This window comes from Lipotes vexillifer, unplaced genomic scaffold, assembly GCF_000442215.2.
Source record: "Lipotes vexillifer unplaced genomic scaffold, Lipotes_vexillifer_v1.1 scaffold255, whole genome shotgun sequence".
Lineage (NCBI taxonomy): Eukaryota > Metazoa > Chordata > Mammalia > Artiodactyla > Lipotidae > Lipotes > Lipotes vexillifer.
Window position 1 is genome coordinate 173,553 of NW_006794578.1, and position 16,462 is coordinate 190,014.

At 38.4% G+C, this 16,462-nt stretch overlaps 1 protein-coding gene across 1 annotated transcript in view; it reads right to left on the minus strand.

The window, feature by feature from the left end:
* Window positions 1-596: 596 nt before the first annotated feature.
* Window positions 597-16,462, minus strand: part of NECTIN3 (nectin cell adhesion molecule 3) — a 131,902-nt gene continuing 116,036 nt past the window's right edge. The window contains exons 8-9 of the mRNA XM_007467232.1: window positions 2,340-2,402; window positions 597-1,569 (exon numbers count right to left, since the gene is read on the minus strand). Of these exons, the coding sequence (XP_007467294.1) occupies window positions 1,390-1,569; window positions 2,340-2,402 (243 nt within the window). The 3' untranslated portion in view covers window positions 597-1,389. The remainder of the gene's footprint in view (window positions 1,570-2,339; window positions 2,403-16,462) is intronic.

Genomic DNA, 16,462 nt, shown 5'->3' on the forward strand with positions numbered 1-16,462 from the left:
CTCTTTCCTAATACATGACAAGTCTGCAGTGTTTTTTTATATCTGTGACAGACCCATAATCTTCCAGAACACATAGTAAAGCAATGCTTTTCTTAAGATATGAGGGCAGATGATTGGCACTTGCACATGTACCTGTGTTTCTTCCTCTGCTCACCCCACTATAATTGCTACCTTCAAGCTCATCGAGGAAAAGTTGGCAAAGGGAAGTGAGAAAACTCCAGACTGGTAAGTCAGTCACTGTATTATTTGCATTTTAGTATCTCTTTACTCTTATTATTGACCAGTTAAAGTAGGGGAAGAGGGATCACGGACCACATGTGGGTTTAGCACATATGCCATATTAAAGGCACTTTTTGTTTTTTTAGGTTTTCAAATTCTCTAGCTGGGTTTTAAGAGTAGGGGTTATTTCACGGTGATTTTCCAGCAGGCTTTTTTCTGAGGTAGATAAAACACAGACAATAAAAAGTCTGAAAAATGCAAAGGGTAGCCAAAGCCTGTGTGGATAGGATTAGCTTGAAAGAAATTTCAGTAGTGAAAGCTGAGTCTGTCATATACAACACCACAGAAAAGAGGGCTCAAGGTTGTCCACCATTTAGACAGGGCTTCTAGAATTTAATAGGTGGGAAATAGGCTAATCTGGACTATAAAGAACAGAACTGTGGGAACAATGACAGAGTAAGAGAAGAACCCTGGTTAGCACACAGCTCATCAAGATTAGGCCGATAATAGCAAGAAATACGCATCCCTCAGGACCTTGGTGATCAGGAAGGAATGCATATTACAATATCACGAGAGTCTAAAAGAAACCAACAGACTTGAAGGTCTGAACTGCCTTTTGTTATTGTTTCTGGGATAAACAACAAATTTTGCCTCTTTTCTCAGGCCTCCTGTTTGTAAGGAGGTATTATAATTGTATTAAGCATGTCAGGAAAAGCCAAATCCCAATTAAATAATTAGTGAGATGGATTTTGAGCTCCTTTTCCTGCCCATTTGAGTTACAGATGAACAGGCTGGTCTGCCTGAGACCCAGTGAGGTTAATACTCCCAGCTGGGGCCTTTCGTTCTGGAGAATCGCTGCTGTCATCCCAGGCAGATGCTCTACTTTTAAATGAACGTGCCATTGTAGGCCAAATGTTAGTAGTTAAACACCATCATCACAGAAACACACAAAGCTAGAGTCAAGTTCAAAAACACAGCTGGTGATTAAGAAACTCTTAATGAAAGGAAGAAACGTGCTATTGGCTCCAAGTCATTCATCACTACTTCTGATATACTTAGACTGGGATTGTTTTATACGAGACAGAATAAAAGCATACCTATTGGCCTCCGTTTCTCTCCCTCAATCTAAGAATAAACATTCGTTAGAACACCGTTGGAGAAAGAGGACAATCACACATAATGCTCCTGTGGGTTGATGTAGACTCTCTCCAGGTCACGGCTTGGATGATATTTGCTAGGACTCCCGTCTTGGTAGCACATCTGATTGTAGAGCGGGTACATCTGCTGAATCCCATCTTCCCCCACTGGATTCTCATCTTCATAGTCAAATCTTCTGCTATTCAGTCCATTCTAAAAATTCAAACATTGCTTACATTATCAGAGCAGCTGTTTGTATTTTTTCTAGCTCTTGGGTAAAAACAGGCAAGAACAGAATTCATTACACACAAGCTATTGAATGGCAAGGTAATGTTCAACAACTTATCATTTTCCAGTCACTTGTTGCTTATAATACCTGTACAAGAGTGGTGGCATCTCCTAAATAGAAAATTGTGACTAATGAGGACTGTGGTCAGTTTCAGGTTTCAAAATTTGGAACTGGAATCAATTAAGGTAAACTGGAGAAAAACAAGGTTGTGAACTGCAGGAGTCTCTCAGCAAGGCTCAAGCTTGGAATCCATGCATGAGATAATAAAGAGAACTAAAACAACCAAAACAAAACCAAAAGAAGCTTCAGGATTCAGCACTGGGGAATTAGGGAAGAGACACAATGAAATGAACTGGTATTTGACTGTATGCCCAACGTGGCTGAGTATTAAGAAATGCTGTCAAAAAATAGCCTCTTGTCTTGACCTTTCTTCCTTGCTTGACTCTGGGTCACAGCTGACACCATAAAATGAACCTCCCTGATGCTCTATGGTGTGTCTGGTACTGAGCCTCTGTCAGGTTACTGGTTTCGTAAAACTTCTAAGAGGAATAAGCAAGCTCAAGGACTTTACAAAATCACACCACAGATGGTCAGACAGCAGAAGTGAATAAAACAAAATTTCATGGAAATAAAACAGTATTTTAATAAACATGGTGGTCCTGGGCTGACCCTACTAGAGGACCACGTTACTTACAGAGCGCTGGAGACTGCCAACCTCTCTTCCTTTGAACTGAGTCTGCAGAGGCAAGTGTTCAGTCTGGAGGGAGAAGACAGAAAAAGACATGCACTTTAAAGCACCAAGCACACGATAAGACATATCAACCAAGACCGCTAAGACTCCTGTTTTTAAAAGAGCCAATCATGTCTTGTTAAATGTCTGCCAACTAAGCAAAATGTTCCACATGAGGATGGGAAAAGCAACTACATTTCCTGAGAATTGTCTCTCTCTCCTGGCTCCAAACTTCTTGTAGAAGGAAGAAAATACACAGAACATCTGCTACAGAAGCTCTCATGCAAACTTGTTTACATCTTACTTGAGGTAACATTCAGCACAGGTCTCTTGCCTTTTCTCAGTGGAAGAGTCTGATATTTTGAATTGACTAAAAAGGGTTTGGAGTGGCAATGAAAGATTTTATAGACGTATACATGGTCTGCTTTTGTTTCCTGTTGCTACTCCCTGTCTTCCAACCCCATACAGATCATAAAGGGGTTCATCATTTTCAAACCTCAGCCTAAGAGAATCTTTCTCAGCTTCCCTTTCGCTTATAAACACGTACTTATCCTTCAGCCCCAAGTTCAAATATCATCCCTTTTTTGGAAGTGAGGCACAGAACCCTGAGACAGAGAGAGCCACTCTCCTTTCCGTGCTTTCACAGCATGTGTTATCACAATTATTTATTTGCTTTCTCCTTCACTGGATTGAGGGTGCTGGTTGGAGTATTTATAGACATTATCTCATTTAACTTTTATATTAATTCTGTAAAACCAATGTTTTTATTTTACAGATGACTAAAACTGGGGCTCAGAGTGGTTAAGTAAGGTGTCTCCAGTCACACAGCTGGTAAGTGGTAGATGCTTTGTCTGATTCCTAAACCTATACTTTTATACCCATGCTTCCGGCTCAGTGCCTGGAAAACAGATGTTCAATAAATATAACAAAAGAATGCCTGAAAGTCCCAGCATGTAGGCATATCTATCAACACGCTCTTCATTTCACTGTCTTTGCTCATGCTGTCCTTTTTGTCTGGAAGGTCTGCCACTTAACCTCTGGCACTTGAAATACTACCCATCTTGGTCTGACTAAAGTCATTTTTTTTTTTTTCCTAAAAGGCTTTTCCACACTACCCACCAAAGTTTATTTACTCCCACTTTTCCTATTGTTCTTGTTTATACCTCCATTATAGGTATAAACAAGCAGACATCATGCTCTGTCAGTTTTATGGTTCCTAATGTCTGTATCTTTCAACCTAGTAAACAGTGAACCTCTTTTGGTCATCCTCCTCCATCCCCACACCCTAGCCTGTGGTTCTGCAACAGTAAGAATTCAACATTTAACCAATAACTTCACTGAAATATGAACTATCAACTCTTGATATTCTATATCATATGCCATGTTATCCAAGTTATAAGTTATCTGTGACAAATTCATTCCCCCTGTCACATTCTGCATGATTCTAGGGTGCTTCCCACATGACTATTGATACTGACAGTACACATTGGTAAAAGTCCAAGGCAGGGCCTGCTTCATGGACCTTGTATCGCCATCTTGACATGCTTAATTTTTGAACAAGGGGCCCTGCATTTTTGCTTTGCACTGAGCCTCACAAATTACATACATGGTGCTGGTCCAAGGAAAACAGACTCAGAAAAAAAATAACCTAAAATTAAAATTAGCATTTTCTTCTGTTTCTTGGCTATTTTAGATGAGCCATGGCTTTATGAGCAAAAACAGCATTGCTAACCTTTTCTCATGGCCTGAGATATAAAATCAGCCCGAAGCAGTACACTTGAAAATACTGGACAAGAAAAGAGAATTCCTAGGACTGAGCAGAAAGAAATGGTGTCTGGACACCATGAAGTCTTCACTCGCACTGAATATGGACAATTAGCAAATGTTAAGTCCTTCTTCTCTACCCAATATTGTAACCCTTCATCAATAATCATTATACCTCACATGAGCCCATGAATTTTGTAGTACAATAGTTAATCAAATTCTTTATATAGACAGAAGCCCCACACATCCTAGGGATGGCCCTGCATTAGGGACCAGGGCTATGTAAGAGCATGCTGTGCTTGCCTCTGCATTATGTGGCCATTTAGCTTCTGACAAGATACCTAAGGAACTAAATTTAATCTAAATTCCGGGTACCTGTGCTCTCTTTCCGCTAGTCCATAAACTACCCTAAACGTTAAATATTCTGACTTTTTAATAAAGTTAATCACCACAGTGTACAGAAAAAGGTCTTGCATGATACCTTTCATATGGTTGGTGCTTGGTATATATAAACTGAATTACCTATAATACTTTAACTGATGGATACATGATATATATTATTCTATTATTCTTGTGGTTTTTCCCAGAAAGCCTTGGGATACTCTGAATCTCTAATACGTATTTTGATTTCCCTACTTACATGTACTGTAACAATTTCTATTGAGCTACAAACCCATATTCACTTTCCTGATTTACTAAAGTCACGTAGACTTTCATTCCTGTCTTCCAAGGTACTAACGACACTAGTTTTTCAAGTTATCTTAATAAATATTTTTACTTTCTCTGACTCAACAAATAAACCAAAACCTCTACATTTTACTAGGTGTTATATTTTAATCTGTTTCCATGTAGATAATATTTTAAAACCCCATAGACAGAGCTTTTAGAGTTACTAAGGTTTATTTTCGGGGATGACAGAACCAAGATTTCAAGTTGCTTTTCTCAACAAGTCTACAATCACCCTGGATACTCTGCTTGCTCTGGCAGTGCAAGAACTTCAAACTAGAGTTCCATTTGGAACCATTATCCCCACTACCAAGTTGGAGTCCTTTTGGTCTTCTCTCTTGTTTCATAATTTCACCCTCAAAATGCTCTGTACTTCCTTCCATGTCTCCCTTTTGCTCAGACTCTTTCATTGTGATCTACAAACCGTAAACATTGTTCTTGTTAAACACATTCTCCTACCTTCCCAAACTTTTCTATAAAATGTTCCCTCCAATTCCTAGCCCCAACTGACATCTGCCTCTTCAAGAATTTTCTTAAGCCTGGAGGAAACAGGATTTCTTCTAACTAGTGCAAATCACTCCCACATCTACAAGAACTTCCATATCATTCTCTTACTTTTCAACTCTCTGTCTCTCTCTTTTTTTTTTTTGCCATGGATTCCTACCTCCTGGCATGCAAACATGTTCAAGAATCTGCCATCTTAAGAGATAAGTGAAAATATATATTAAAACTTCGTCTTAAATTCTAAAAGGTCATTATTAACTTACCTCTTAAAACCTCCACTTAACAAGATACCTAAAACACATAACCTGCTGAAGGACCATCCATCTTCCCTCAGTTCCTAAGGTTGTAATAAGGGAAGGTAAACTAAGCACCCCACAACCTCATACCTAGTTTGTAATTGGTCTCTCCTCCATTGCTACCTTCCCAATTCAAGCATCTGCTAAGCATCCGCATCACATCCTTGGGTAACTTTACACTGCCACTTATAGCACACCAGACACAGCCAAATATTTCAATGTTCATTATTTTTATAAAACCAGAGAATCTCAGAGTAGAGATTATATGAAGAATGTATGAATAATGAATTTATTAGTAAACTACTATGATTCTACCTGTAATGTCTTGAAAGACACAAAGTTCTTTCTACAGGGAAACTCCAGGCCCTGATGGAATCACTAGTAAATTCTACCAAACATTTAAAGGATTAATACTACTCTTAAATTCTTTCTGCAAATGGGAGAAAAGAGAACACTTTGTAACTACTTTTATGAGATTAGCATCACCCTGATACCAAAACCAGACAAAGATATTACAAAAAAAGAAAACTAAAGTTTTTATTCCTTGTATTCCAAAACCTTAAACCAAAACAGCCCTCAACAGTTGAATGTCTAAACAAATTATGGTGTATTCATAAAATGGAATACTACTCAGCAATGAAAGGAAATTAATTCAAGCAACAACATGGATGTCAAAAATATAATGCTAAAGAAATTGGACACAAAAAAGCATGCTGTGATCCCCTCTATGTGAAATTCTTTTTAAAAAGCATAACTAGTATGTTGTGATAAAAGTCACATAAGTGGTTGCCTGAGGTGTCAAGGAGGGGTGGTTGTGGTAGAGGGTGTGTATGAGAAGTTTTTCAGGTGATAGAAATGTCCTTGATTGAGGTAGTGGTTGCATGAATGTATACAATTGGCAAAGCTTATCAAACTGTACACTTAAAATGGGTCATAGTGTTATGTCAATTATATCTCAATAAAGTTGAGTTTTTTTAAAAAAAAAACTATAGCTTTCCATTTTATCAGTCATTCCGTTTTGGAGGAGCATGCACGTGGAGGTGAATTCAAATGGGAATTCACCAACATAGTCTGGAATCTGGCGTGATGCAAGGACACAGTAAATTCTCAATAAATATAACAGATTGTCCTTGATGCAGGAGTTTCTCGACTCCAATATTCAATTGCTTACTTGTGTTCTAGTGACTGAGTTCCTAATCCATAGATATATGATTTCACCACACTAAAGGAATTAACACATGAATAAATGGTTATCATACATCATTCACTGAGTATGGATTCCTCAAGGCATAAAGGATATTACATTCCTATCCATTAAGTACCTCTCTAAGCCATGACTAAAACTGTGAACCAAAAGTCAATTTTCCCTTTCACTTTTATTAATAGTTGTGAGGGCAGCCAGCCATGTTGTATGAGCAACAACTATAAAGACTGTGTTCTTAATCAAGCAAAATTTACAACAACATGAATTAGGCACTTGTTTAATGAGATATATAATTGTCGCTGTTCTCCACGATAATTACCGAAGCTACTTGCATGAATGTCTCTTATTATTACAGTAGACCCTTGGCATTCACAGATTTAACATTGCTGGTTTTAACCATTCATGAGTGAATTTTACAAGGTTATGACAGGTTGTAATTTGTAACTTTGTTGAGACACAAATTTGAATGAAGACAGAGGAGATTTCTGACATGGAATAGTCATTTAGCTCGTTAATGAGCATAGCAACTGTTAAGCTGTGTCTCTGTTATTCTCAACTCATATATGAATTCTATAAAAGATAGGGGTATTTAAGAATGTAGGGTTTCTCAAAAGCCTGTGAAGTTTCCTCTGTGAATGTCAAAGGGGTGCTGTTATTAATCAACCTTTTCCTTTTAAATTGAGAATTTTTTTTTTTTTTTACTGATTTTTAGTCAATTCTTAGGTTTCTAATATCTATAAATTGAGATTTTTTTTTTTACTGATTTTTAGTCAATTCTTAGGTTTCTAATATCTAGAATCAATCATGATCAATGCAGATTGCCACTACACATTATACAGATTCGATGTATAAAGTGTACCTGGATGTTATTCCCCAAGACTTGAGATTTTATTTGCTTATAACTCCCCCAATTATTTGCTTATTACTCTCCCAATTTCTGGGAGAGTAAGGTTCATTTCTGTGTTCCGTCCATGCACTCCATCCTATAAATCCTTTCCTGTTAACACTCTAAGAAGGAGACTGGGAGGTTTCCCCCAAACCTCACATGGTGCTATCACAGAGTAGATGTTCAGTGACTCCCACTCTCAGTCAGCGGTCACCACAAAAGTCTTGGGCGCTAGAGTATGTTGTGAAAGCTGTCAGTCAGTTGGACTAGAAACCTTGGGGTCTAAATTCCTAACTGCAAAGAATAGGGCAGAGCTAGGTCTGAACATGTTCAAGAGAAGGGTGTGAACACCATGAAAACAGGTTCTAGATCCTCAGTACTCAGAAATCTTATAGAGACTGGAGGAGAGGATCTAAGGTTAAAGGAAGAGAAAAGGGGAACAAAGAAGTTGGCTCAGTAATGTCAACATGGTTAAAATAGACATCATTAGGCTCTGCGTAGACAAAAGAACTGTAACTTGTAAGGACTGACAAAAGATTCTTCCCCTACTCCTTGCCCCTTAAGGTAGGTGCTGTACAATATGGTTTAAATGTCCTCGTATTCTTATATCATGTCCTGAAGGTAATTTTATTATTGTTCCTATAATAAAGATGAGGAAGCTGAGGCTCAAGAGAGTTGAAGCAATGTTCCCAGTTCATAGAGTTAAGATTCACATTTATATTTATGTAATTCCAAAGTCTGTGTCTTAAACCATCACACAAAGCTACCTATCTTCCTACCTTGAGTATATCCACTATCTTCCTAATTTGACTGCAGAAGAGGACTCAAAAGCAAGAACACAATGGGCACTTGAAAGGGGAGAGGGCATAAAACTGAGGGGAGAGACTGCGATGCTCAGTACTCGACAATTTTGCAAGCTGCTCCGAGTTTTCTTCATCTGAACTGGTCAAACAGAAGCTATGGCCTAAGTTACTTCCCCTCCTGCTTGGGCTCCAGCCTCAATTAAAGAAAAACAAAGGCAGGGCTTTTCCTGAGCAGTTTAGGACTCTCAGAGTTTTACCTCTGCCTCAGCCCAGGGCTGAACACATAATGGTCATTTGCTGTAGGATAATACTTTATAAAATTTAGAGGGCATTTCCTCTCCTGTTTTATTGTTTGTTTGTACCTTTCAGTGATATATTGATAGTTGGTAACTTGAGAGCAATGTCCAGTCCCCTAATTTATAATGTTAAAGATTGCAATGATGCAATTACAAGCAGAAATGACTACAGAATGTCCTCATGGCAAACTTTTCAAATGTATGCTTAATCATGAGGCTTATTATAAGACAGAAGAATATTAGATATCTTATCCTACAAGGCAGCATTGGGTTTTTCTTAAGTCACCACAGAATTATAACTGCCTAGTTGTTGTTGAAACTGTTTTCTTATCCAAAAGGAAGACAGTGTTCCTTCTTATCCCTGGTAAATAAATTTCATTACTTCTACTGAGTATACATTCCAGATTTTAATTTTTCAATGTAAAATTTGGTATGACACATTTTAATGAAATTTCTTATCTTGGCTATGGTCTCACTAATGCTTACCTTAAAATACACAAGAAAATGACACTTCACCTAAATTGTAATATGTATGCAAAGCAAAGTACCTAATTAAGGCAGACAGATGATAAAGATGATGGAAAATTATCTGCAGGCGAATGAGACACCCACATACAATACTAAGATGTCCCCCCAATCATAAATCCTACCCATTTAAAGGACACAAATCAAATGATTATGTATTCATATGTGCTATTTTCCACAACTAATAAATACCTGCACATGTTAACATCAGAATGCTGTGCTGTCCTTGTCACAATGGGCATCTTTGCTCTTCAACCCCTTGCCTTAACACTGCACCAAATTACCCACGCAAATCACTTTATCTCCAAATTTGCCCACAAGGTAAACCTTCAATCCAGAGCTGTTAATGTATTTTCATCCATGCACACAGATGCCCTCAAAGAAGGTGTTAATTACCTCTTCTATGTCAGGCACAGTATTGTACTCCAAGCCACTATGTGCAGAAATACTATCTTCATAAACCAAATTCTAATTCCTCTCTAGAAACTATTAATATGAGCCTTCCCAAATCTCATATTTGATCCAACGTTCCTGAACTCATGGCACTGGGAAAAGATACTCTCATAAGAACTTCTTTGTGCTTAATAAGTTACGCTATTCTTAGCAAAAAGATAAAAAAGTAAAAAGAGCCTCCTAAAATCTTTAACACTAAACATATTTTAGATTGTGAAACAAAATGCAGTATACTAAATGTAGAGCACCACTACTCTTATATTCCTTCCTACTGAAAGGTGAATTAATACAGGAATCATTTCCCTTACCAATAATCTACTGCTTCTATTGAGGGTGTTAATTAAAAGGTAGAAAATAAAATATGAATAGGTCTTTATCTGTTTGCTTAATGATTACTAACCCATGAACAATCTAAAGGATCCTTGAATATATTTAGTTAATAATTACATGTATTTTTTCCCTTGGGGTCTTACGTTTAATTGAAAGGCATTTTTCATCATTTTCCTGAAAAGAAAAAAGAAAATCTAGGTAACAAATACTATTTCTTCTTCTAAAGGAAGATAACCTAATAACAGTAAAGAAGGCGAGACAGAAGAGAAATCATCTGCTATGGAAAGCTAGTATTAACCTTCAGGGACAGCAATTTTGTAAATATAAAGCCCAAAGTAGGCAGTTCTGTTTGAAATAGAGAAATAGCTGTAATCCCAGTTTGGCATTTCCCTGCCCACAGGCACTAACGTCTTGAGCAACCTGCACAAAGGTACCTTGGGCTGGAATCCAGCTCCTGGGTTAAGCATGACCAGAACATGTCAGTGACTGGAACAGAGTTCACAGCACCAGTGGTTTAAGGAGGAGGATGAAGTCGATGACACAAAAGGAGGGGAATCCTTCCAGTGGAGATAAGAAAATGAGTCAAGGATCTTTTGTTCGCCTTCAGTTTACTCAACAGAGTCAGAATTGAGTGTTCAATATATGCTCTTATTAGATGCCGCTCCTCTATCAGGCAAGAAACACTGCTCACTAAAGTAAATGACAGTTAACATAGCATTTTGTCTTCATGCTCACATAGTTTAAATGGCCAAACAAAGCCTGAGTATTTTCTATTAGCCCCGAGAACAGGCTAACAACTACAAATAACAGGTCATCCACCAAGTCTGGGATCTGTAAATACCACTTCAACTGACATTCCTTCACTGGATACTGAAAGGAGTCAGTCTGTTAGGACATGATCATTTCCATTATTTAAAACAAAGAAGTAAATGTGAACTTCTGGGGGAAAAAGCAGAAGGAGTAAATCATATTTTTAAAATATCAACTAAAAAGATATTTAAATTAATTCCATATTAATGGCATTTAAGGTGACATTGTTACCTAGTCCCTGCCCAAGCTGGAATAGCCCTAGGCTGTGGGTGAGCCTGGCTGGAATGGATCTTACCTAGAGGGGCCTCCTTGGGGGCCACCAGCAGGTGCCACTGAAGCAGCAGCAGCTCTTTCCTTAGTCCTGTGTAGTTAGTTCAGACACAGTGTTTGTGAGAGGTGCCATCATGTTTGGGATACCTGGTCTGAGAGCTGATGGGAATTTTGGTGCTGCTGTTTATGAGAACTGAGCTCCACAGAGGTGAACTTCAGTCTTCTCTAAATGGGCTGGAAATCAATAGTCTGTCCTCTGAAATAACCTCATCATTAGTAATACTCGACCAATAGGAATGCCAAAGAACTTATCTGTTCCCCTGCCCTCCAGGAATTTACAACCTTGTTTCATGTGTCTTGTCTTCCAAACAGTTAAACAACAAAGCAACACAGTTTGAATGCAAACCACTCAAAAGCGGGGAAACCTGTCTTACGCTTCTACTTTTTCTCTTCTACCACAGTACTTACCATGCCGTAGGTATATAAACACCTACTGATCTAATCTGATTATAACCTCAAAGCGCTACAGATCCACAATTTCTTATCTGAAAGTTTTAGGAACAGACGTACTTCGGAATTCAGAAATTTTTCAGATTTTTAGAAAGGTGATATGCACTTATTCCATATATTTATAAAACATCTCCAGACCCTTATGGAGAAGGGTCTGGAGATGTTTTATAAATATAAACCCCATACAGAACCCCGTAATCAAGCATATAAATATTTCTCCAAGGGAAATATGAGCATTCACATTAAGTAAAGAAAATAATGACTATGTATAGCTTCATGAGAATCAACAGTTCAGGTCAGATTTTGGTGCAAAATGAGTTTAAAAAAAAAACTTCAGGGGCTTCCCTGGTGGTACAGTGGTTAAGAATCTGCCTGCCAATGCAGGCAACATGGGTTAGATCCCTGGTCCAGGAAGATTCCACATGCCGCGGAGCAACTAAGCCCGTGTACCACAACTACTGAGCCCAAGCATCACAACTACTGAGCCCAAGCATCACAACTACTGGAGCCTGCACGCCTAGAGCCCGTGCTCCACAACAAGAGAAGCCACTGCAATGAGAAGCCTGCGCACTGCAACGAAGAGTAGGGCCCGCTTGCCACAACTAGAGAAAACCTGTGCCCAGCAATAAAGACCCAACGCCACCAAAATAAATAAATAAATAAATAAATAAATAAATAAATAAATAAATAACTTAAAAAAAAACTTCAGATGCCTAGAGATTTTTACAAATGTAGGTAACAGATTGTGGACCTATAACACACATCATGAGAATGACAGCAATTCAGAGGCTAGAGCAATCAAGATAAGCTGTGGAGAGGTGAAGGTGAAACAGTATTAGTGAGAACCCAGACTCTATTGGTGGGGTGGGAGGACTCATCTGACCGCACTGAGGGTATGGGGTGGGGTATGACCACAGAGCACCAGGCTGAGAGTCCCAAGCCTCCAGGGCCACCCAGATTCTAGGCTATGCGAGCAACACAGTGAAAGCAGGGCCTGAGAAATATCAATCTAACCAGTGATGATGATCACGATGATGGTGAGTGTGGCTTTTTAGAGAACAGGAAAATCCAGGATCTGACCACCAATAGCAGGGAGCAGAGAAGGGGAAGTGAGAAAAGGCAGAAAACACCAACAGACCTATAGCTATACACCAAGTCTGCAGATGCTATAAGAATGTACAAAAAGAGAAAATAAGAGGGAAAAAGAATAAACGTAGGCCATGTACTTCATTAAAGGTTTATGGGACAGAAAGTATATTTGTCCATGAAAAGAGAAACAGTGTAGATAATAGCAGAGATTATCACTACAGATTGAGTCGAATCATGAGAAAAATCACATTCTATCCAGGAAAACAGATCACAGATTTAAGAACGATAGCTCTTAAAGAGAGCACAAAGGCTGTAAAATCCCTGGGTGGGGAGTGAGCTGCTCATGTCACAGACATTGAAGCAGTTGTGAGGTTGGGGAGGAGGAGTAGAAGGAAAAGGGCTGCTGTGCCCCCAGAAGATGGGTAACACTTTATAGGCCCCCATGAAAGATTAAGGCGAATCAGAGTTGAATCAAAGAATTCTGACCAAAAGCATCGTGTGTGATTACAGGTGAAAGATCCAGAAGAGGTGAAATCCGCTGGCCTGACAATGACAAGATGCAACAAAATGGGAGGGGTTAAACGTTATCACATGGAGGAAAACACTGCTGCTCGTGTGAAGATGAGCAGCAGCTGCAGGTTCAGAAATAGGCCTTCCATGCTCACAGAGATGAAGCATGTTGTATTAAAGAAGAGTGGCATGCACTTGGAAGAGGAGTCGTGTTTTCCTAACAGACTCAGAATGGGTAACAGATCAAACAGAGTAAGCACCATCTGTGTATTCAAGGAAAGGGCATAATGTTTGCTTTTGATTGTAGCCTGTTGTTGTTGTGTTTTTTTTTAATGTTGCATTTCTATGTAAGTTGCTTGGAAGAGAGAAGGAAAAGAATATACTCAATGTAAGTAGATTCAAAAGCTCCATAAATCTTCTATCACTTTTCCCCCAAAGAAGTTCAGAGCGCTTTGCTAGAATCTCATTTTTACTTCCAAAAGGATTTGGGGAAACTCAGCAGTAAGGGTTACAACAGACAAAGGTTCTCAGAGAGACTTATGCAGGATTTCACAGTAAGTCTAGGTGCTTTACTGTGTTCATAGAACAAATGAGGCCTCCAACCAATATGCATGGTACCTGGCAGATCAAAGGAAAAGGCCAACAGGAAAAATGTCCTCCTGATAACAGTTTGTGGGTGGAGAATTTTCTAACAGATACCATGGCACCATTAAGGGTGAAAGTTTTACTTCTTATGAACCTGAAGACCCACTTTAATTTTCTCCTTCTAAAATCAATTTTGAATACCATATCATCTTATTTTTAGTATGGTTTGGAGAAATATAAATTTTAAAAAAATAAATAAATAAAGAAGCTAGGTAATCCAAATTTCTTTTCTGAGAAATAAATTCCAGGCTAACTTTAGACCCTTTAAATGTGCAGAAGTAGATGAAAAGGATCTAGTTTTTATATTCATCCTTCCTCATCTAGATTTTGGCAAGTATCCAAAAGAAAAAGGCGATGTAACAGTACAAAGTCCTCAACTTATTTATTTTAAAATATCAGTTTAGTTGAATCTGCATTCAGTTCAAAACAAGAAGAGATCGCTCAGAATATTTAGATGCTTAATGCCAGCAAATGCCTGAATGTTTCCCTATTTTGTGAAATGTTGAAAAAAAAATCTACCTCAAGAACTTGGCTACTTGGTGTGAATGTAAATTGATACAGCCACTATGGAGAACAGTATGGAGGTTCCTTGAAAAACTAAAAACAGAATTACCATATGATCCAGCAATCCCACTACTGGGCATATACCCAGAGAAAACCATAATTCAAAAAGACACATGCACCCCAATGTTAACTGCAGCACTATTTACAATAGCCAGGACATGGAAGCAACCTAAATGCCCATCGACAGATGACTGGATAAAGAAGATGTGGTACATATATACAATGGAATATTACTCAGCCATAAAAAAAGGAATGAAATTGGGTCATTTGTAGAGATGTGGATGGACCTAGAGACTGTCATACAGAGTGAAGTAAGTTAGAAAGAGAAAAACAAATATCGTATATTAACGCATGTATGTGGAACCTAGAAAAATGGTACAGATGAACCAGTTTGCAGGGCAGAAATTGAGACACAGATGTAGAGAACAAATGTGTGGACACCAAGGGGTGAAAGCGGGGTGTGTGTGTGTGTGTGTGTGATGAATTGGGCGATTGGGATTGACATATATACACTAATATGTATAAAATGGATAATAAGAACCTGTTGTATAAAAAAATAAATAAAATAAAATTCAAAAATTCAAAAAATAAAAATTTAAGATTGAAAAACAAAAAAGAACTTGGCTACAAATCTGTGCAACAGATCTTTAACAGGGCAAGCTGGATGACGAAGTGAGTTGTTCTGAGAAAATGCATGCACTTCACATTATAGCTAAACTTTTTTCCTTAACTTAGCAGGAGATGAAATATATATATTTCAACTGTTTTTAATTTAAGAGTTTTTCTCCTTATGAGGTTCCACCCATATGTACAGTGGGGTAATGTGACACCTCCTTATAAATAGCTTTCAAATGGCAATATGCACTGGAGTACGGAGCTCTGTTCTGTACAGATGCAAAGGCACCTGATGTGCTGGGAAAGGACGATGTATTAAATTGCAGCAGCTGAGCATCTTCTAGGTACAGTCTCAGAGGCTGTGGGATAACATAGCTGCTAAAGTCTAAGACTGTCCTTAATAACTGATGAATCAGAAGCAGCAGACTGGCTTAGTCCCTTTTATCTGAGGAATTCTAAAATGTTAGTGCAAGAAGGGCCTCAGGAATTATCCAGGAACAAATGCCCTCCTTTCACATATGAGGGAACAGGGTTCCAGAGAGGTAAAGGGACTTCCCCCCAGGTTCACTCATGACAGAACTGGGACACAAATCCAGATCCACATTTCTTGACTCCCATGTCAGTGATTTTTCCAGTATTTGTGTGAACTCTCGAGCTAGACTGCCTGGGTTCTAATCTCGGCTCTCATAGCTGGGGACACTGTCAAAGTTATTTAACGCTCTGAGCTTCAGTTTGCTTACATGAAAGATGAGGATCACACTAGCATGTGCCTCACAAGGTTGTTATTATAAGGGGTACATAAATTCATACATATAAAGCAGTTCGGACAATGCCTTGCATTTAACAAGTGCTAACTAAATGTGAGCTCTAATTAGTTACTGTTAAAAGGTGTAATCTCAGTGGGTAGGCAGCAAGGAACAAAAGAGCCCAAACCTACAAGCCCTTCACTAGAAATTACCTTAGGGAAATTAACCCCTCAAAGCCTTAGTTTCCTCATTTATAGAATGGGGGAAATAGTAATTCCTACCTGAGAAGGTGACTATAAGGATTAAATGAGACGGTTCATGTGAAATATTTACAACAGTGTCTGGCACATGAGTAGCACTCAACAAATAATAGATATTATTCACAAACAATAATTCAATGAAAACTTATAACTCTCTATCACCAACCTATTTCCTCCCTACTTAATACTGTCTCCTTTTACCTTTCAACTTTCTCCATCCCTATGCCCAACAAAGAAGAAAAGAGTAGGGGATTTATTTTTCAACATTAAATAAGGGAAAG